Source organism: Panthera onca, chromosome A2 (assembly GCF_046562875.1).
Source record: "Panthera onca isolate mPanOnc1 chromosome A2, mPanOnc1 haplotype 2, whole genome shotgun sequence".
Lineage (NCBI taxonomy): Eukaryota > Metazoa > Chordata > Mammalia > Carnivora > Felidae > Panthera > Panthera onca.
The window spans coordinates 114,439,795-114,461,706 of NC_138340.1; the positions used below are offsets into that span (position 1 = coordinate 114,439,795).

The following is a 21,912-nucleotide window of genomic DNA, read 5'->3' on the forward strand; positions in this document are numbered from 1 at the left end:
GCACACATCATTGCAGGAAATGCCAAAGCTTTGGCTAAATTAATTTTAATTATTAAAATTAAAATCAGTTAATTTTGTGGCTACCAGAGACTGTCTGCCCAAGGTATTTTCCAATGGTCTGGTATGAGAAGATGGTTTATGCGGTTCCCATGCTGTAAGCCAGAACCCTGACCCAACAATTTGCCAGGGAGATAAACACTGAGTGCTCTAGATACTCAGGTGCCTTGAAACATACTGCAAGGAAACAAAGCAAGGTAAATGTCTTGTAGCTTTTCACCAAAGGTGACCAACCATTCTAATGCTAAACAGAATATTCTCATGTCTACCACTATACCAAAGAAGCCTTAATAAAAACTTAAAAAATGCTTAATATAACACACATTCTTACCCCGCACCCCTCGCCATCACCAGCCATCAAATACTGCCAGTTTTACCATCTCAGTGACTCCTGTCATCTACAGCCTTCTTATTTCCCAAGTTACCACCTTGGTTCAGGCTTTCACCTTTCACTGACTCACTATCATAGTTTTCTAAGGATTCTCTCCAACACTTTCCTCTTTTCCACTCATTTTTTCCTCTAAGCCAATGCCAGAAAGATCTTAGGAAGACCGCACCTGATTGTGCCACACTTCCCTTCATTGATGGCTTCCCTTTGCCAGAAAGGCAAGCCTAAACTCCTTTCAGTGCCTTATGAGGTCTTACACAAATGAATCGTAACCTCTCTTACAGCCCACTCCCCTTCATTCCCCATGAATCGCCCAGGGCTCAAGTCATGTGTCTTTTGCTAGTCCTGTGACTTCGAGGCTCTTCCCTGTCAAACTGTGCTGTGACCATTAGCCTTCCAAGTCAAGCCTGAACGTCCCCATTTGGTAACATGTGCCCCTTCCTCTGTTAATATAATCAGATTAAGATGGGGAAATATGATGTCTACATAAGAGGTAATTTCTTTAAAGAGTTGATGACCCAATGTTAATCCCACTATCATCATGTTTAGAAGAAATAACCAACTTCTGTCCCCTTCTTCAAGTTCTCACATCATAATTTTCAACACTTAGTAATGAGCATTGCTTAATTTTACCTACAGCTTGTTACTATAAAATAAGAAAACCAAGTGCTTCCTGAGAAACTTGTGCTGATTATACATTTGAATATTTTTCTTTCAGAAATACCTTGGTAAAAGCACAGTGAAGTGTTTCTCTAATTGCATGCATTTATAATAATGGCATTGACCAGTTTAAGAAAATATTAGAAATGTCCTACCCAGAAAGCTCTAAGCTCCTATTTGTAACAAGATGTGCCAGCAACAAAAGCTTTACTCTTTTTCTATTCAGTAGTACTTTAAGAAGGAGCTGTTTCATTTTGGCACTATGCATTTAAAGGGATGTGGTATTCTAGAAGTGTAGAAGCAGTGTAGTTTAGTTTAAAAAAAAAAATCAATGGGTAACTTAGATTCTAACTCAAATTTCACCATTGTCTACTTAAATAACTTTGGCCCAGGAATGGTAGATGATGTAGCTGAAGCATTTTAAAATCGTAAAAGAAAGGAAATCTGTACCTAACTCCGGGGCTTGGTCATTATTGTTACTGTTGTAAAAGAAGAAACTGCGGGCCTACGTTTACATTAAGTAAATGACCGTTTCCTCCATACATACTGCGTGTTATCCCCGGGTTTTCATGAGCCAGAGCAGATGACTGCCACTGAAAAGAGATTGAGGGCAGGGAGCACAGTGAACTCAGAGTGCAAGCCAATGTGTATACAGCTCTATCAAATGCTCAAGACGTAAATGAGCAAGATAATCGACCAGATGGGTTTTTTTTTGCTAATACATTACTGCAAAAAGTATAAGCATCTAGTGTCAAATAATCCATAGAGTAGAGCCCTGTATAAATATCAGCTTGCAGAGCAGATCAGTTCAATTGCTGTCATCTTACATGGAGGGACATGGCAGAATGGCTGAGATTATGTTCATCACTAAGGAGGAAAGATCCTGAATATTCACCTCTCCTTACTCTAAACTGCAGTAGGTGAGGTCTAGTAGCAAAGGCCATAATGCCAATGTTTATTTATACACCTTTTTTCTCTCAGGGACATAAGTACTTCAGAGCTGGTAATGCATCCATATTACGACATTCATGCAAAAAGTAACAAACCTTAGTGTTCTATTTTACGATCTTAAAATGAAGGATTAAAGAGAACAGAGAGTAGATAACCATAAGCAAAGCTGTAAATCTTATACCACTAAATTTCTATCCTAAGTTACAAGTCTTTACAATTACCAGCACCAAGTTCAGATTTCACTTAAATATTTAGAGGATATGACAGTCTCATTAACGGTAACTATAATATTCTGGATTCAATTAAATGCAAGGCAAACGCAATACAGCTATCTTTTTAAATAAGCCTAAAGTTGTTTGAGGCATAAGGCTGATGATTTCTAGCCGTGGTTAAGTGGCACTCTATCTGTCTGACTTTAAAAGTTCTTGCCCTACCCTCAGGCTGTCGCTGTTCCACTGAACTGAATATGCAATTCACTGTAATACATATCATTCATTTTAAGGACCACTAGGAAAGATAAATGCTCACAGTTAAACCAGGTTGTGTTTTCATATGACCAATCATTAAGACTTATCCTGATTTCAGAGATGCTAAAATGTGGAGGAAACATGCAATTTGAAATCAGCAAAATATGGTAAATGAAAACTGTTGCTCTTCCAATTTAAATCAACCAAAAGGAACAATGTTTTGAGAAGCTTAAGTCACACACTAATCCCAAATATTCTAAGGACATGGCGGAGATTAAGAGTCAGTCTTTGACAGAGTCATCCTTCAGGGTGCTTTTAACAATTTAAACAAGTCCCTGAATTTTTCAATAGTCCCTAGTGAACTGAAGGCTCCTGACATGTCCACTCTCACTTAAAGTCAATGGTCCCCCTGAATAGCTCAGTTACGAGGCTTTGAAAGTGCTTAATCATACTCCCCCTCAAGACACCACTTGTTATGATGTGATGTTGCAGTCAGAGATGTGTTATGTTGACCTAAACAGCCTCCCACGCTTGAACATCTCACCTCCTCTCCTGCTCAGTAAAAATCTGACATTTGTGCTCATGGCCTTGGAGAAGAGAAGGCATGAAGCAATTTTTCCCCTTTGGAAAGGGTTGAAAATAAAATTCCAAGGGAAAATTAAAATCAGAGGGAGACATGTTTATAAGCACTGAGGAATTTTCCCCCTCATGAACAATCCGGGATAGTTGAGCACTGGGAGCGAAGTCTTACAAACAACAACACAAAGTCAGCAGACAACAATGCGTAGCAGAAGAAAGTGGTGCCATTGTTGCCCTGGCCTGACGGAAGGCATCTCAGTTCTAAGGCTCAGTCTGAATGACGGCTTTCAGGAGAACCGAGCACAGCGTCCCTTTCCTCCAGTTTAACTACAACTGAACAGTGTAACTTTTGTTGGAACACAAACATTCAGAAGATACTGGGAAAACTCTTCTTCTGACTCCCCCACTCCGGGGAAACCATCTATAATCTGTTACTCTGCTCTCATTTATTTCTACTAACTCAGGATACATCTGTTTGCTAACTAGACCCACCCCGGACTCAACATAGAAGTACATAGGAATATACTTTCAAAATTCATACCCCACAAACTGTCTGATGGGCTGACATTCCCAAAGTCAAACTCGAAAGACATCAAATCAAAATCATAAATAGACATGCATTTGTACTTGCTTACATGTGTTCTTATATTTCTATGTGATTTACTTTTGGGAAGAGTTCTCTTATAAATCCAGTGTTATGAACGGCTGGCTTAGAGTTTTGAGCAGCTGTCATTTTTACCAAGGAGTATGCTTTTGGGGGGAAAAAACAAAACTAAAGAATTTAAAATATTTTTTTCCTTCAAACATACAATGAGGCGGAAACATTTTTCACCCCTTCAAGCCTGCATCCCCAAGAGAAAAAGGGCTTACGTGTTCAGATTTCTCCTGTTCCTTTTTGTCTGTCTGCAAAAACTGACAGTTTTCTCTTGCCAGCTTCTGAACCAGTTCAATTCGTCCGATGTCATCTCTCTCCTGGAGTTTGCACATCACTCCTGCCTTAAGAGTTGGAGAAAAAGCGAAGATATACTTAAATCCACAGTCCCAGGACATGACACCACTGGAAAATTCGCTTTATGATAAGCTCATCTCCTCTGTCGCCTGGAGTAAAGCATGGTCTTGGTAAAATATTTTGCCTTTGCAAAGTTGAAACTGTATTATTTTAACCTAGGAACGCCACAGCAAAAGTCTTCAAGTTGAGATCGTGTATCAGTCTACTTTAAGAGAGTGAAGGGCAGAGCAAACTAAATCATTTGCTACTGAAGTGTGCTCCTGGTATGCCACTATTTGTTCCTGACAGCCCGTTTCCTGTTACATAAGCAAAGCCTCACAAGAGGTTAAAAACTCATGGGAAAGTTAGCCAGGAACCACTCTGACAAAAAAGGGTGAAATGATACAGAGTACTAAAAATACCAGTACACAAACTCCTAATTCTTTTACTCGACCAGATTATTCCATGTATAAACACACGGTGAACGAGAAGATCACACGATTTTTTTTTCACAGCTGGAAAGTTACTATGGGGCATTAGGAAAACATCTTCAATGTCGCATGAAATACGGTAAAAAAAAAAAAAAAGTTTATTAAAAATAAACTGGAAAAAGAAAGCTTAAAATGTCATCAGGGATTGGAAATGATCCATAAAGTATCACATTTTTTTTGCCAAAGTACCTAAGTAAAAATAATATGAAGGAGGATAATCTAGGACTTTTATTAGAAAACAAGTGTGTTCATTATAACACAAATTATGAACTGTTCCTGCTCAAATTCTTTAAAAAATGGTTCATAGTGACATATCAGAAAATGATATAATGAAATCTGAAGTTACTCTTGCCAGGAACAGTCAAAATTTTGGATTCTTGTTTTATCTAGTACAACCTACAGGATTTGAATGGACTTAGCAACAGGACCAAATATGGAGAAGGGGACAACAAGGATGCTCAACCTTATGGTCTTCATGGTTTGTGCAAAAGATACCCATTTTGTTGAGTGGGTATTGAAGAAATGGGACCATCCATGCCAAACAATGACTACATCTCTATTCCCACAGGCAAGGATAGCTTATCTAGCAGTTTCTCCAACAACTAGGAAGAAAACAAAAAAATCCTTCACGTGGCCCAAATCAGATTCCCAGGGGACAGCAAGTGGAACTGCTCTACCAAAGTCAACGATTTATTTTTAAAACATCCCTCACAAGTGGTCCTCCAGTTCATTTCCAAGACTTCCTTGCACAGGGATCGCTGGTTGTCTTCAGACAGCCTTTGCACTGTTAGAGACCCACAACTGTCAGAAAGTCCCTTACCACACTAAACTCTGAAATCATTCAACTTCAACCTATGAAGACTAGTTTTACCTTTAAAAGCAACCAAAACTAGGTCTATTTCACTTTCTTTTTCGACAGAGACAGTGCAAGTTGGGGAGGGGCAGAGAGAGGGAGAGGGAGAAAATCCCAAGTAGACTCCCCACTGCCAACACAGAGCCCAACCAGGGGCTCAAACTCATGACCTGAGCCAAAACCAAGCGTTAGATACTTAACCAACCGAGCCACCTGAAACTAGGTCTATTTCTTATCCAATATGACAATCTTTCAAATACTTAAACACCAGTATTTATTATATCCTTTTAATATTGTCCATATATAACCACCCCACCCCCCAGCTCCTAATTTTATTCATTCATTCACTTACCCAACAGTAACTTCGTTATGTGAGTAACAAACATAAGTCAGGAACTACAAGTTCTAGGAATATAGCACTGAACCACCATAACAAAAAAGCCCCACAGGCCATGAATCTTACATTCACTAGGGGATGAGGATTATGTAACATATATCGGATGGTAAGATATGATACGATAGAAAATAAAGCAAGGCAAGGGAGTAGAAGAAATGACTGGAGGTGTTATAAAGACAGGTGTGTCAGGGAAGGATTCTTTAGTAAAATGAGATTTGAATGGAAATCTCAAAGAAGCAAGGAAGAGGGGCACCTGGGTGGCTCAGTCAGTTGAGCATCTCATTCTTGATTTCAGCTCATGTCATGATCTCACAATTGGTGAGTTAGAGCTCCACATCTGGCTCTGTGCTGACAGTGCAGAGCCTGCTTGGGATTCTCATCCTCTCTCTCTCTCTCTCTCTCTCTCTCTCTCTCTCTCTCTCCCCCCACCTCTCTGCCCCTCCCCTCCTCACACACTCTCTCAAAATAAACCAACTTAAAAAAAAAAATAAAGGAAGCAAGGAAGAGTGTTCCAGGCAGAGGAATACAAGTGCAAGGGCCCTGAGGCTTGGATGTGCTTGGCATGTTGAGGGAAAAGCAACAAGAATGGCTTGTTGTTCAGCATGGCCGAAGCAGAGTTGGTAAGGGGGGGTCTCTGAAACTGCCAAAAAGGTGATGTGGGACCGCATCACATTGTTTCCATACGGGCTGGGTAGGGGGTTTGGTTTCTTTTTCTGAATGAAATGGAAATCCTTTAGAAGGTTTTGAATGTAGGAATGGCATCATCTGACTTACATTTTAACAAGATCATCCTGTCTTTTGGGTTGAGAAAACACTGTTGGGTGGGGAGAAGTAGCTGAAACCAGAAGACCCATAAGGGACTGGTTTTCAGAGAAGAGAAGTCTTGGAACTTTTAGTGGTGGAACTGGTGAGAAATGGTTAGAATTTGAATATTTTCCAAAGGTAGGGCAGCAACTGGGTTTAGCCTGACCAACTGGGAGGGTAGGGTTGTCATTTACTGAGATTGGGAAGACTGGGGAGGAAGATAGCCCTGAGGTATCTAAGTGCTGTTGCCTGGTTGGCCACTTGGTGGCTCAGAGGGGAAGTCCAGGCTGGTGACAGGAATTTGGGAGACATCAGTGTACACAATATTTAAAACCCGAGGAATAAGAGAGGTTACAATGCAGTGATGTAAACAAAGATAACAAGGAATCCGGGAACTGAGTCCCACGTTTGGATGCTGGAAAGATGAGTAGTCAGGAAACGGGACTAAGAAGGAGAGGCTCCAGGAGGAGACCCTGGGGAGTAGTGAAGGGGTTTCAAGGAGAAGGCAAAGGAAAACTGTATCAAATGTTGCTACAATATCAAATAAGATGGATTGAAACAGACACTGAATTTGACAGCAATAATTGGTGACTTTGAATAGAGCTTTTGTTTTGTTTTGTTTGTTTTGGTTTTTTGGGAACAAAATGGTGGTAGGGAAAGAAGTTGTATTAGCCTGGGTTCAAAAGAGAGTGACAACTCCTCTGAATTGTTACAAGCAACAGGATACTAGCTAAACAGTGATCGCTTGCTTGCTTGTTTACAGTGATAGATATGTTGGCCTTTTAATCTTTATTAGAAATCATCCATCATGGAGGGAAATTTGATGATGCAGGAAGGAGAGAGGGCATTTTTAGGAGTCGTGTCCTTCAGACACGAAGAGAGCATCACGATCTACTCTCAGCGGGAGGATGGTGAATATGTCACTCACCAACACAGGAGGGCAGGTGAAGTACAGGGTAAATAGGTAGGCTGGCACATTTCATAGTGGGAAAACGGGGAAATTCCTTTCTGAAGGCTTCTATTTCCCAGAAAAATAAGTCAAGTTATCGGCTGAGAGTAGGGCCTGTGAGAAGATGTGGAGGCATGATGAGAAAAGAAAGCATGTAATGGTCGTTTCAGTTGCAAAGTTTGGCCAACTTTTTTTTGTAAAGGGCCAGAGTGTCAATGTTCCAGGCTTAGTGGGCAATGTGGTCTCTGATGCAACTACCCAATTCTGCAGTTTTAGTGCAAAAGCAGAAGACACAATAGGTGAGTGAGCACATCTGTGTTCTAATAACGCTTTATTTACAAAAACAGGGAGCAGACTGTAGTTTACCCACTGACTTAAGAGGAAACAGGACAAGAGAGGCAGAATTAGACAGTCAAGCATTGCAAAGGGCCCCCTTGATTTTATTGTTAGATCCTTTTACCCATCCTAGCCATCCTCCTTGGAGGATATTTCTGTTTGTCAGGATTTTAATGGAGCCCATAACCTGACACAACACTATATGGGCTGATCTTGAAGAGGCACTTTTAATCAATAACAGAGAAAGTATAAGAGGATCAGTGGTGTTAAATATCCTCCTTTAAACTAAAAAGAAAAGGAAACTTTGGGGGGAATTCCTATACACAAATGATTAGCATCCTTTAAATGCTTTGACACTTAAAGGACTAAGTTTGTGTTAGTTACAAAATTCATTTCTGTTAGCCAGCTAGAATTTCTTCTTTCTCCATCCACATCATCCTCACGGTGTTTAACATACTGTCTTGTTAGTGGAGAGAGGCGGCTCATGACCCTGTGACATTGGGACCTGCCCTGTGGTTGTTTATTCAGTAGCATGATGGATTAATCCTAATCTTTCTCTGCTCCCCAGTGCGGTGCCCTGTACAAAAGAGGGTGTGTGTGCAGATGGGGCCAGGAAGGGGGATACACAAGAGGAAAATGTCTTGGGACTAAGTAGACACACAGGACTGAACCTGTTACTTCTTCTTACCAACACAGGTGCCAAAGTTAACTGGGCTAAGCTCCCATGTGCTCTGATTTGAAGAGTCTTTCCTTTGTCTGTGGGTCCCATATATGTTTTTTAAATGACTGATAACATCAGGGTGGAACCGTGTAGAGAAAACTCAGAGACCTTGACTATTTCTTGGGGTACTTGGGAACATGAGTTTTTAAGCAACTCTGAACATTTTTTATCATATGCATAGGATTCTAAATACAGACTTTTCTTTAATAAGTAAATCTCATTTTTTTTACCTTTTTTTTAATTAAAAAAAAATTTTTTTTTTAACATTTATTTATTTTTGAGACAGAGAGAGACAGAGCATGAACAGGGGAGGGTCAGAGAGAGAGGGAGACACAGAATCTGAAACAGGCTCCAGGCTCTGAGCAGTAAGCACAGAGCCCGACACGGGGCTCGAACTCACATACCGCGAGATCGTGACCTGGGCCAAAGTCGGACGCTTAACCGACTGAGCCACCCAGGCGCCCCTTTTTTTTTTTACCTTTTTAAAAATGTTTATTTATTCATTTTGAGAGAGAGTGTGTGTGACAGCAGGAGAAGGGCAGAGAAAGAGGGAGAGAGTGAATCCCAAGTAGGCTTCGAGCTGCCAGCACAGAGCCCAATGTGGGGCTCGAGCCCATGAACCATAAGATCATGACATGAGGCAAAATCAAGAGCCAGACACTTCACCAACTGAGCCACCCAGGTGCCCTTAATGAGGAAATACATTTTTATTAGAGCCAGATACTTGGGTGCAGAAATTATGTATTTTAAACACAAAATGCTGTTACTTAAGAAAATGGGTTCCTAAGCAACTTAATTATTTCATATTTATAATTAAAACATCATATAATTAAAAAAGGAATATTGATGTCTTGATTTTCTGCTTTCTGCATAATTTCTAGGTACATTTTCGTAAAATCATCAATTCTACAACAGTGCTTCCATAACTGTCAAAAAAGGCTTTCAAGGAAGGTTATGAATGCTTCTTCATTCCCTGGAGAACTTGCAGCTCTGAGGGATGCCCATATATTCTAGATAGTTTCTAAGGTAGTCTTCTTGGGAAGTACCACACTATGCCAGATGTTCTCTGGGGCTCTCTTTCACAGCTCTGTAATTTAGTAATTTAATTCAAAAAACCCCATGAATTTATTAATATATTTTGGGAGCTTTGTTATGGCAGGAGAAGCAAGATAAGTAACAGCCCTTGATCTAGACTTTCACATTCTTGAACTACTTAATTTGTCTATATGAAATTAATTATAAACAGTTTACCTAACATTGCTAAAGCAGAAAAAAAAAAAGATTAATCTGTAACCGTCAGAAGAGTTATTTAAAAGTCTTATTTCAAGGTCTGCTTTGAAAAAAAATCTCTGTAATGTATAATTAAAGCTATTCATATGATTTTCAGTATTTGAGGAGAGAAATGTTATGAATGTAAATTAAAGTCTGTTTCCTTTGCAAATGGAGTCCTAAAAATGTTAGGTCCCTTCTTTCAGTGGTAAAATGAAGCTTGGACAGGATTCTGTCAGGAAAGGTTACAAGGATGATACATGAATAACCCACATGACAAAAGGTGAAAGAGCACAGGTTATGTATGAAAACATCATCTGCATTATCTTGACTTTAAAAATTACTTACTCTAAAACACTGAGATCAAATATCATGCAAAAGAGAAGGAAAACCAGGATCAAAGAGTCCACTTTTCAAGTAAGCACTTTTACAACGCCAGAATGCTACTTAATATGAATTCAAGGTGTTTGGATAAATACTTATTCATTACTACATAATAGGGTCATTTCTTTAACAATTAAATGTCACACAGAAATTCATAAAATAATTTTTTTTTGCTACTTTAAACAGAAAACTCAAATGATAAAACACTGATGGGTTGGGACAATATATTACATGACTCAACTGTACGTATCTATTTCCTAAACAACAAATATTAAGAATCCTTCGGGGGCCTAGGTAGCTCAGTTGGTTGGGCGACTGACTTCGGCTCAGGTCATGATCTCACAGTTCGTGAGTTCGAGCCCCGCATTAGGCTCTGTGCTGACAGCTCAGAGCTTCAGGTTCTGTGTCTTCCCTCTCTCTACCCCTCTGCTGCTTACGCTCTGTGTCTCTCTGTCTCTGAATAATAAATAAACGTTAAAAAAAATTTAAAAAAAAAATCCTTTCCAGGAAAATTCAGAAGACAATTCACACTAAATAATAATAGTAATAATAATAAGAAGAAGAAGATTAATAACAAATAAAATATAATAAATATATTAAATATATATTAATACTGTAACGTAATATGCAATATATAATAGAATATATTATATAGTAATTAACTAATTATAGTATTTATTATATAAGGATATATTAAATATCCTAATAAATAACAAATTTACAAATTACTAATAATGGTATTTTATTTTGTAGGGCAGCAGGTATTCATTTCATAAATTCAGAGAGAGAAAGAAAACTATGAAAATTTCTTCTTTGTTGGGATAGAAAAATCTATCTTTTTTAAAAAAGTGTATTTATTTATTTTGAAAGAGAGACAGAGCAAGCAAGCAGGGAGAGGCACAGAGAGAGGAAGAGAATCCCAAGCAAGCCTCACACTGCCAACTCAGAGCCCGAGGTGGGGCTCAAATCCTCAAACCATGAGATCATGACCTGGGCTGAAGGCAGAGCTTAGCTGACTAAGCCATCCAGGCACCCCCCAAAATTTGTCTTTTGATAATGTAAAAACACACCCTTTCCTTTGGGAAAGGGACAAGCTGCATCCACAGTGAAAAGTGCATGTGATAGATGCCCAGGGCATCACTAGCACAGGCCTGAGACCCCATGCTGGGGCATCACAGAGCCTCAGAAATGATTCAGTAACTCCTGGTTACTGTACAGGTGATGCACCAAGTTCAGAGAGGTTCATTTCTCTGGTCCTCCTCTTTTCTGCAATTACATGTGTTAAAAAAACACTTTTTGATTGGACAGACCCATCCTATACAAACACTATATGAAACTACATCCTGCCAGAGCATAGTGCGAGTAGGGAAGGAGGCAGAAACCTTATTATATGGACTTAATAACTATTATTTCCCTCAAATATTTTCAGGGGCACCTGGGTGGCTCAGTCGGTTGGGTACCCACTTTGACTCAGGTCATGATCTCATGGCTTATGAGTTTGAGCCCTCTGTCGGGCTCTGTGCTGACAGCTCAGAGCCTGGAGCCTGCTTGAGATTCTGTGTCTCCCTCTTTCTCTGTCCCTCCCCCACTCACACTCGGGAGCATGCACACACACTCTCTCTCAAAAATAAACATTAAAAAAATTTTTTTTAATTTTCTTAATCTGTTATACTGACATAATCTCTTCTGATAAAACTAAAAACTACATTGTCATACATTTACTTAGCTGATGAAGTCAAAGATTCATTGATTTCATATACTTGATTCCTTGAACTTTCAGACTAGAGTCAGGAGGACACCAGTATTTTGTCTTGTTTTGACCTGAAATTAAAGCTCCAGTTTGTAAACATTACTGACCATACTGCTAAGCTGGGCAGCAAAGTAGACAAATAACAAAGAAGAAAAAAAGGCAAATTCTAATAAATTTCAACATAAAGGATTTTGAGTGGTCATCTGTTTTCTATAATAGCTATTCCAGCCTTAAATAACAGCTTTCTTCAGTATATTAAAAAGAAGTCACATTTTGGCTATTGGAAAATTAATCATCAAATATTTGGCAATTACTGTACATAATTAACAGTTACCATCGCTTAATATTAAGATGATTGATACAAATGTAAGAGAGGAGACAACAAAAATAATTCCTGAATCCAGTGGTCAATGGCGACCTGAAGCAAAACAAGAATTTCCAAAGTTCAATACATTATAAATTACTCATTGAAGATCTCATTAAGAGCCTGAAACTAGAACCTGGCAAAAATTCTATACATTTTCATTAAAAATCTTTAATCCTTTAGTCCTATATAAAGAGTGATAAAGAGGGGCACCTGGGTGGCTCAGTCGGTTGAGCGCCCGACTTCGGCTCAGGTCATGATCTCACAGTTCGTGAGTTTGAGCCCCGCGTCAGGCTCTGTGCTGACAGCTCAGAGCCTGGAGCCTGCTTCGGATTCTGCATCTCCCTCTCTCTGCCCCTTCCCCGCTCATGCTCTATCTCTATCTCTCAAAAGCGAATAACATTAAAAAAAATTGTATAAAAAAATAAAGAGTGATGAAGAATCAAGAGTTTAGATTGTTTTTCTATGTGTATGTATGCGTGTGAAGATAGCATATATAGAGAGAGACTAATACTGCAACCCAACCATGTCATATGCCTTAAATATTCAAACCAGAGAGCAATGTGATAGACGATGATAATGGTAACAACTCATAGAGGCTCACTTGTTTGAGTGCTTACTATGTGCCATGTGCCACTCTGTCTCACATATATTCATCTAATCTTCAAAACAACTCAGCAATCATCCCCATTTTACAGATGTTAGAAAGGCGGTTTAGTATAGGCGTTGAAAGCCAGGATGTCAGAGCCAGACTGTCTCGGTCTGATTCCTGGCCCTGCCACTTACCAGCTCATCTGTGAAGTGGTGGTCAATACATTCCCTACTTCATAGGGTTCACTGTGGAGCGGAGAAAACAAAGAGCGTAGTAGAGTGTTTACGGCATCTGCATTGCTGCACAAGTGAACTCTCAATGCTATTTCAGTACAGGACTCTCTCGCCCAGGAGAGGAGAATAACTTGCCCAAGGTTACGGTGGCAGAGCCCAGAGGAGAACCCAGGCGTCTGGCCCCGGAGGCTGCACTCCACACCTCCCATGTGCTGCCCAACATAGAAACTCTGATGTGCCAGGATTCCAGGCATTTTCTGTGCGGTATCATTTCAACCTCAAGACAACTTTATAATATCTTTGCTTTATAGAGGCGAAAATCAAGCGTGCCGGTCACTTGCAGGGACTCTGCATGCAGGGACACTATGGTGACAACAATGCTGATGCTACCCTGCAGCAGCCCACAGGTTTAGCCGCTAAAGAACTTGTGTAAAAGCACAGGCTAGGAAGAAGGGCTGGGAAGCAAACCGAAGTCTACGTGCTCCCTTCACTCCACCCACACGTCACTGCATTAAAGTGGGAGTTTCTTAAGCAGGAAAGATATTTTTAGCGAGAAAAGGAGGAAAGGAGCTAACACATGAGGAGAGAACTAGAGTTTTATGGCAGGTGGGAAAGCTGTATACAAGACCCAGTCTTGCCACCTTAACCCTTTACATACCCAAAGTTTTCAACAGCGTGAGGACATTTTTCCCATAGTGGCATACTTTGTCACAGATGCGGAGGGAGTCGGAAACCAATTTCTACTTAACTTGCTTAAAATATGCTCTGGAGGGAACACTGCAATACGGTGAAATAGCACAGAGCATGGCACGTAGATACTCAATCCATTATATGTACATACACCGAACACCAAATTAATAACTTTTGGTGTCAAGGGCACACATGTGCACACACATACATTTATTTCTAATTCTGCCTCGGTGTCTGATGGTAAAATTCTCAAAGTTTTCTTTGAGCTCACCCTACCTGACTTGAACTACTGAGGACTCTACTCAGAGCATTTGGAAAGACGGACCCGCAGACTCGAACTGAAAACTGGTGCTTGTACGGTGGTGGCAGGTCAGACTTTCTTAGACACATCAGATGAGGTGACAGCTGCCTTCCTTCCTCTGTAGCCCTGGCCTGTAACACCCACCATCATGCCTCCAGCCAACTTAACCTTTGCCTTTCAAACTAAACAGAATCTGTTCCTGATCTAATCATCAATTCACTGGTTTCTTTTGGTTTCATGATTTCATTCCTCTGAGCACCCTGCAGATGCGTAGTTACAACACTGTTGGAGAAGAAAATCACAAAATCCCAAAAAGCCAGGTCTGCGTATCCTCTTGAGACAAAGAAATAAAATTGCATTAAAACAGACCTTTGCCCACAGAGCGAGTTCAAAAACAAAAAAATGAGTAACAGTTTATGTTTAGAAATATCTGTCCCACTAATAATTTAATGATTTAAGAAACCTTTGAGGAAGTGTAGGATACACTAAGTTGGGGAATCCCTGACCAGGTTTCTTGAAAGCCTGAAATGCAATTTCGGTATGAACTTGAGGACTACAGCATTTTCAGTATGACCACATCAAAACAATTCCAAACAATTCCCTATATAAACTTACTGACACAGTACAGCCTGTGCCATCTTGACTGAAAAGGCTAACGTAATTATTTTTTTTTCTATGGGAATGCAAATTGGTGCGGCCACTCTGGAAAACAGTGTGGAGGTTCCTCAAAAAATTAAAGATAGACCTACCCTATGACCCAGCAATAGCACTGCTAGGAATTTACCCAAGGGATACAGGAGTGCTGATGCATAGGGCCACTCGTACCCCAATGTTTATAGCAGCACTCTCAACAATAGCCAAATTATGGAAAGAGCCTAAAAGTCCATCAACTGATGAATGGATAAAGAAATGGTGATTTATATACACAATGGAGTACTACGTGGCAATGAGAAAGAATGAAATATGGCCCTTTGTAGCAACGTGGATGGAACTGGAGAGTGTGATGCTAAGTGAAATAAGCCATACAGAGAAAGACAGATACCACGTGGTTTCACTCTTATGTGGATCCTGAGAAACTTAACAGAAACCCATGGGGGAGGGGAAGGAAAAAAAAAAGAGGTTAGAGTGGGAGAGAGCCAAAGCATAAGAGACTGTTAAAAACTGAGAACAAACTGAGGGTTGATGGGGGTGGGAGGGAGGGGTGGGTGATGGGTATTGAGGAGGGCACCTTTTGGGATGAGCACTGGGTGTTGTATGCAAACCAATTTGACAATAAATTTCATATATTGAAAAAAAAAATTTTTAATGTTTTACTCATTTTTGAGAGAGAGCGAGCGAGCACGTGAGTGGGGGAGGGGCAGAGAGAGAGGGAGACACAGAATCTGAAGCAGGCTCCAGGCTCTGAGCGGTCAGCACCAAGCCTGATGTGGGGCTTGAACTCACGGACCCTGAGATCATGACATGAGCTGAAGTCGGACACTTAACCGACTGAGCCACCCAGGTGCCCCATTAATGTAATTACTGTGACTACAATCAACAGATACAGAACTTGGAAGGTGAAGTGCAATGGGTCAAACCAAGCCAAGAATCTTCAAATGTTCTGATTTACATCAAGTTAGCAGCTGAGAGCACTAGGGTGGCTCAGGTCTTTATTCCTTGCGTTAGATGCTGGGCGTTGGCACAGAAAATTTGGCAGGTGAGGTGTCACACTCCTCTGTCTGGCCAAGCCCTGGCGGTCGACGCTGCCAGCTCACAGATTCTTCTCCGCCATCTCCAGGGGGTGGTGTGCTCTAAGGTGATCTCTCCCGCTCCTTCACTTACTTTCCTTGCTTTCTATGGGAAGTGGAGTATGTCTGCCTGTCTTTCCCTCCCTCATGAGTCAAATTATAAGTATCATTAACAATTTAGGGCCCTTCTTGTGAAATGCCTCTTTATCAAAAGCAAGCACTTTATTCTCAGTAGTATCACTATTTACAGAACACAGAAGGTCAAACCTGTATCATTTGCAAACCCCTGCGTTATCTCACAACTGTCAATGCAGACGACAAGGGTAACGAGGAACCGTCTCAGAACTGATCATACCTGAGAATCTGGAACACCTTCAGCTTCTGCCACAATTACGTGTTTGTCACCATTGTCTTCATCTTGTTCAATTGCTTTAAGCAAAGAAAAAGAAAAGAAAAGGAATGTTAAAAACAATGTAGCATCATAAGAAAGCAGTTTTAGATAATTTCCTTTCAGATGGCAATTTGGCAAGAAAAAACAATGTTAGGGAGATTCACAAAACGTAAATATCAGTGCTATTTTTAATTATTTGGATGGAACTTTAATTGCGCCGGGCACTTCTCATGTACATTTTCTTGTTTATTAAATCAATGGCAGTGGAACAGTTTGCTCTCGTAGGTTCTTCACCTAAACCTGACCAGCATGTCAGTACTGTGCTTCATTCTAATGGGATTTAGGGTGTAGTTGAAGGCTTCTACCAAATTGATCTGAGAACAGTAATTTTTTTTAAACAATGTGGGTTTCTTGGCTGGTAGTTTACAGTCATATAATAAAGAAAGCATAATTGTATATTTAGACTGCTCAGTGCATTGTTACCACAAAATTCCAAACTGGGGAGTCTTGAATCTACCTCTGCTCCTGTATCTTCCCAGCATCTCCCTATCCAAGTCCTTATCAACCCTTCTGCACTCAGGCAACAACCTCCTAACACAAAGCTCTTGATTCCACCCTCTCCTTCATACAATCCAGCTGGGGCACAATTGCCAAAATAATCAGTCTCAAAATAATATAACAAGTACCATGCTTTGGTCTATATTATCGCTTATCTTATCAAGTATAAATTCCCTGTTTGTCATTGAAGGTCTTCCTTGAATTCTCTAGCTTCCTCCTATCCTGCAACTTCACACTGACATTCAATACAACCCTGATCCAGGTGGACCGACTTGATTATTTTGCTCTTTGTACAGTTGGCTCTTTCACCCTAAAAATATTTCCTGAGTGGTGACTGTGTGCCTGGTACTGAGGCTACTCCTGCGAGCAAGGCCAATAAACCCTGACTTCATGAAGTACACATCCTGGTTGGGAAGAGAGACAGTGAACAACAACAACTACTACTACAACTAACAATAACAATAACGATAACGGTAACGATGATAACAGTAAAAATAGTAAGATGGCATTAGAGATCATGAGAAATGGGGCAATGACAGAAAACCGACAGGGAGAGGTCACACTTGAGGGAGGGAGGCAGGGATGGCAGTTCCCTGAAGAAGTGACACTTGGGGGGAGACCTCAAGGTTGAGATGGAGCCACCCATGGCAGGTGAGAGTGATAGGAGACAAACCCAGAGAAAGCACAGCCCAGCGTGAATCCAGATTCTGGCCTAAGAACATGGGAAAGCACAATGGAATTTTAAATTAGAATTGCATGATTTGATGTGTATTTTCCAAAGTTCTTTTTGACTTCTTTGTGGAGAACAGACTTAAGAGAAGCGAGAGAGGAAATAGGGAGCCACTTAGGTGACTCTTGTTAACATCTTTTTTTTTTTAAGTTTATGTATTTATTTGATAGCTAGAGCACGAGCAGGGTAGGGGCAGAGACAGAGGGAGAGAGGATTCCAAGCTCTGTCAGTGTACAGCCGGATGCAACGCTCAAACCCACAAACAGTAAAATCATGATCTGAGCCAACGTCGGACAGTTAACCAACTGAGCCACCCAGGTGCTCCCAACTGCCGACATCGTGACTAGAAATGACAATGGCTCAGACCGGGGAGGTGGCAATGAGCTGCAGAAACATGGAGGATTTGAGCTGACTTTTTAGACAAAATGGACACCACTTGCCAATGAACTGAATATGGTTGATGGTGGACAGAGATGAGGAGAAGAAGCAATCAAGGATGACTCCTAAGTAGAATAAGTTATTCCTATCTTCTGTGCCATTTATTCTTTTGCACTCTCCATCAAAAGCAGGGCAAAAATATTACCAACCTTACTGACAGTGAGGTCATGCACTGTACTTATGGGTTCACTTTGCATGGTTTTGTGTACCAAATACTGTGCTTTCCGCTCTATAGTTTTTAAAGTACCGTTTCATATTCCCTTTGCTTTTGTATGCCTTTTCTGCCTACTGTGAGGTGCTTACCACAGAGAGCACCTAAAATGCTGTGCACACCGTATGAGCTCTGTAAAAACTGACTGGATGAACAGTTCCCTCCCCAAGTGCCCCCAACGGCACGGCTTGACTACGCCTACTTACATGAACTACTTCTTTCATAACTATTTATGAAAAAAGAGGGGAGGGAAATTCTTGTATTAAACTCCATGAATAACTAGCCTAACGCCTACCACTGAGCATCTAGGGGCAAAGCAGCAACAGCGGAAGTGGACAGAAGCTTTTCTTCCCTTTCCAGCAAAAAGTTCCAGTTGTGCTTGTTCCAAGGGGCTCCCCTATTGCTACTGCTGCCCAATTATGAAGAAAGTGAAGATGAAAGAAAAACTCTTATGTTTTCTCTGAAAAACTAGAGGTGAGAATGCCAAGGGAAAAATACAGAGTAACATTGTAAATTCCGCTTAAAAATGCAATGGCTATGGAAGTTTTTACTTCTATGTGCCTTTTACTCAACTAATTGAAACAAGGGAAGTCTTTACCTGTAATGGGGAATAATTCTTCTTGAGGGCAACTAACATGGGACAAGTGCATCTACATGAAGTGTGAACCATACCTTGGCACTTGATTTACACTTTAATTTCAACATTTGCTCTTTGAAGTTTTAGTTTTTAATTTTTAAAAGTTTATTTATTTTTGAGAGAGAGGGAAAGAGAGAGAGATCATGAGCAGGGCAGGGTACAGAGAGAGAGGGAGATATAGAATCTGAAGCAGGTGCCAGACTTCGAGCTGTCAGCACAGAGCTGGATGCAGAGCTCGAACCCATGACCTGAACTGAAGTCAGACACACAACCGACTGAGCCACCCAGGTGCCCCATGAAGTTTGTTTTGATACAAATGAAGAAAATTAAATTTTTCAATATTTTGCCTTCTAAATTCATGTTTTTGTTTTTAAAACAATATTCTGGTGTCTAGGCATTTATTATTGCACACTGACACGCAGGACAATGAAAAACAATTTCAGAATCGAGGGCTAACACTATTTTTTAAGATTTAGGCATGATTCTTAGTATATATACATAGAAACAAAGGAGAGGGGATTAGCATCAAAGCATAATTGGGATAAAGATTCAGTCCTGTATTTCTAGCTTATTCCCACGCAACAATACTCCATTTCTCATCACATCTTTGAAAACCTCAAAATTAGTTGCGCAGCAATACAGTTCGATTCACAGAGCAAGAATCACAAATACAAGGAAATTCAGGGACTTGGCAAGGTAATTCAGCAATCCATCTCAGTGCGCACCATGGAGACTCTCAAAGTTCTGGTAGACTCTTATCTTCAGTATCTTGATGACAAGGAAGAGTGTGGTCTTTTCCAACACATAAATAACATTATTTTCTTGGAAGCACTGAAAAAGTATGATTCCAAGGATATATTTCAGCCAGTAGTTCATATACACCATTTGGGAAGAAAAGTGTATTTATTCTGGACTTCGGAGGATTTATCATCACCCTGGGAAGCATCCCATATGAAATACAGTTAGTCACCTAAAAAGGAGTCTTCTAGGCATCCTTGAACATGAAGATTAATGTCAGGGAATACATACAAAGACAACTTTTCTCTTCACGCCTCCTAGTGGTGTGGCTCATGTGATAGAAAGAGGAGGAAGCAGTTATTTAGATTTTTTCAGCTGTATTTTTCTTTTATCTGGTCGGAGTAAGAGTAGGTTGGGGAAAATTTCCTACACAAATATTGATTCTGGGACATTTCCCTCCAGTGGAACACGTACACAGGAATGACAGCTTCTGGGACCGAGGGAGGCTGGGAGCCTCACTCTCTGCCAACACAAACCATCTCCTTATCTCTCAACCCAGAGTCTGAAAGCAAGAAAAGGCCTTTGAAATAACTTACACAACAAAAGTCACAAGCACAAGATCTAAAGCATATATTTTCAATAGTAAACATGAAAATCCACATGTTTTACGTGCTAAGTATATATGTGGATTACTCAGCACCAATTCACATAAGAGTACTTAGTTTAAATGCACCTATTTGTAAGTTAGCCAAGAGTCATTCCAGATGGACTACTGCAGACAGCCTTCAAGATTTCAGGGCTTGCCTTAATTATCACTTCCTTGTTACCTTCAGGAGAACAGGTTTTCTCTCATGACTTACTAGGATGGTTGCTAAGACAACTTTCTTAATAACTCTACTAATATTATTATTTTTTTTTAATTTTTTTTCAACGTTTTTTATTTATTTTTGGGACAGAGAGAGACAGAGCATGAACGGGGGAGGGGCAGAGAGAGAGGGAGACAGAATCGGAAACAGGCTCCAGGCTCCGAGACATCAGCCCAGAGCCGGACGCGGGGCTCGAACTCATGGACCGCGAGATCGTGACCTGGCTGAAGTCGGACGCTTAACCGACTGCGCCACCCAGGCGCCCCTTAATATTATTATTTAAACACAAAGAAGACGGACGTCCTTTCACAACAATGCTTATTTAATTTCTAATGAATTTTGCAAAGGTAAGAAAAAGCCGCACTAGCACAAATTAAACGCAAGGATCGCGATGTGCTAGGTGACTATACTTGAGAGTGTTCTTTACAAACCGTTTTTTTTTTTTTAATTTACACACCGTCCCAAAATGTCACCACACAGAGAAATTTAACATTTCATGTCCCAATGTGAGAAATCACCATACACAGTCAAGAGAAGTAATTTGCTGAGTATTTTGCCAACAACTAAAGTTGGGGCAATAATACCGTAATCTTTCACCTTTGGAGCATTTTTTTATGAAGGAAGGTTTCCTAACGGGTCTCTCATTTGAGGTTCATACATCCTGAAGACATGGACGGGGAAAGTCATCGCCATCTTATACATGAGGTGAAGTAACCTGTGCCAGCCCTCCCGGGATAAGGGATGTTTCTACAGTGGTGCCAGCCTGTGTCTGTCAAGGATGCGATGGTACCGTGCTGGTCAAACTGCACATCAACAAGTCCATTCATGGGGGTCCTCGCCAGTATTTCTTTTTTCTCTTTTTTCTTTTCTAACGAAACAGAACAGAATAAACTAGAACAGGAAAAAAAATGTAAACGTCAAAATGCATCGCAACCAGTAACGTCAGGTACTGTTCACAAATGCGATGAGATGTGTACCAGGTGGGGCTGTTTTGTGTGTTCAATGGGTTGTGGACTTTAAAATGTTAGGAAAACACTGAGGTGCTTCCAGGCCATGGGAGGCAGAACCCAGTTCCTCATTATCTAAATAACCGGCTATTTTTTGTACCATTCCTGGAGAGGGGCCATAATATTTATTTTAGGAGGCCCCTCAACAACACTCCATCCACATTCAGCAAGTACTGCATTCCCTCGGAGCCGGCATGGAAACGAGCTGGCGGTGAGAAATGCTGATAGAGTCTATTTATTTTTGGTTACCAATATATAATCACAAATGCTTCAAAATGCTCAAATCTTTTCTATTTTTTAAAAAGTAAGGGGAAAAAGCTGTTGCAGCCTTCACTTCGTCACTTTTTTTTTCGTGTTAAAATTTGAAAACTACTGCTCCGTATTC

General features: G+C 40.5%; 1 protein-coding gene across 3 annotated transcripts in view; it reads right to left on the reverse strand.

The window, feature by feature from the left end:
* RAPGEF5 (Rap guanine nucleotide exchange factor 5) overlaps positions 1-21,912 on the reverse strand; it is a 223,463-nt gene that overhangs the window by 94,936 nt on the left and 106,615 nt on the right. For all 3 annotated transcript variants that reach the window (XM_078441420.2, XM_060632685.3, XM_060632686.3), the window contains exons 8-9: positions 16,307-16,380; positions 3,973-4,098 (exon numbers count right to left, since the gene is read on the reverse strand). In XM_078441420.2, the coding sequence (XP_078297546.1) occupies positions 3,973-4,098; positions 16,307-16,380 (200 nt within the window). The remainder of the gene's footprint in view (positions 1-3,972; positions 4,099-16,306; positions 16,381-21,912) is intronic.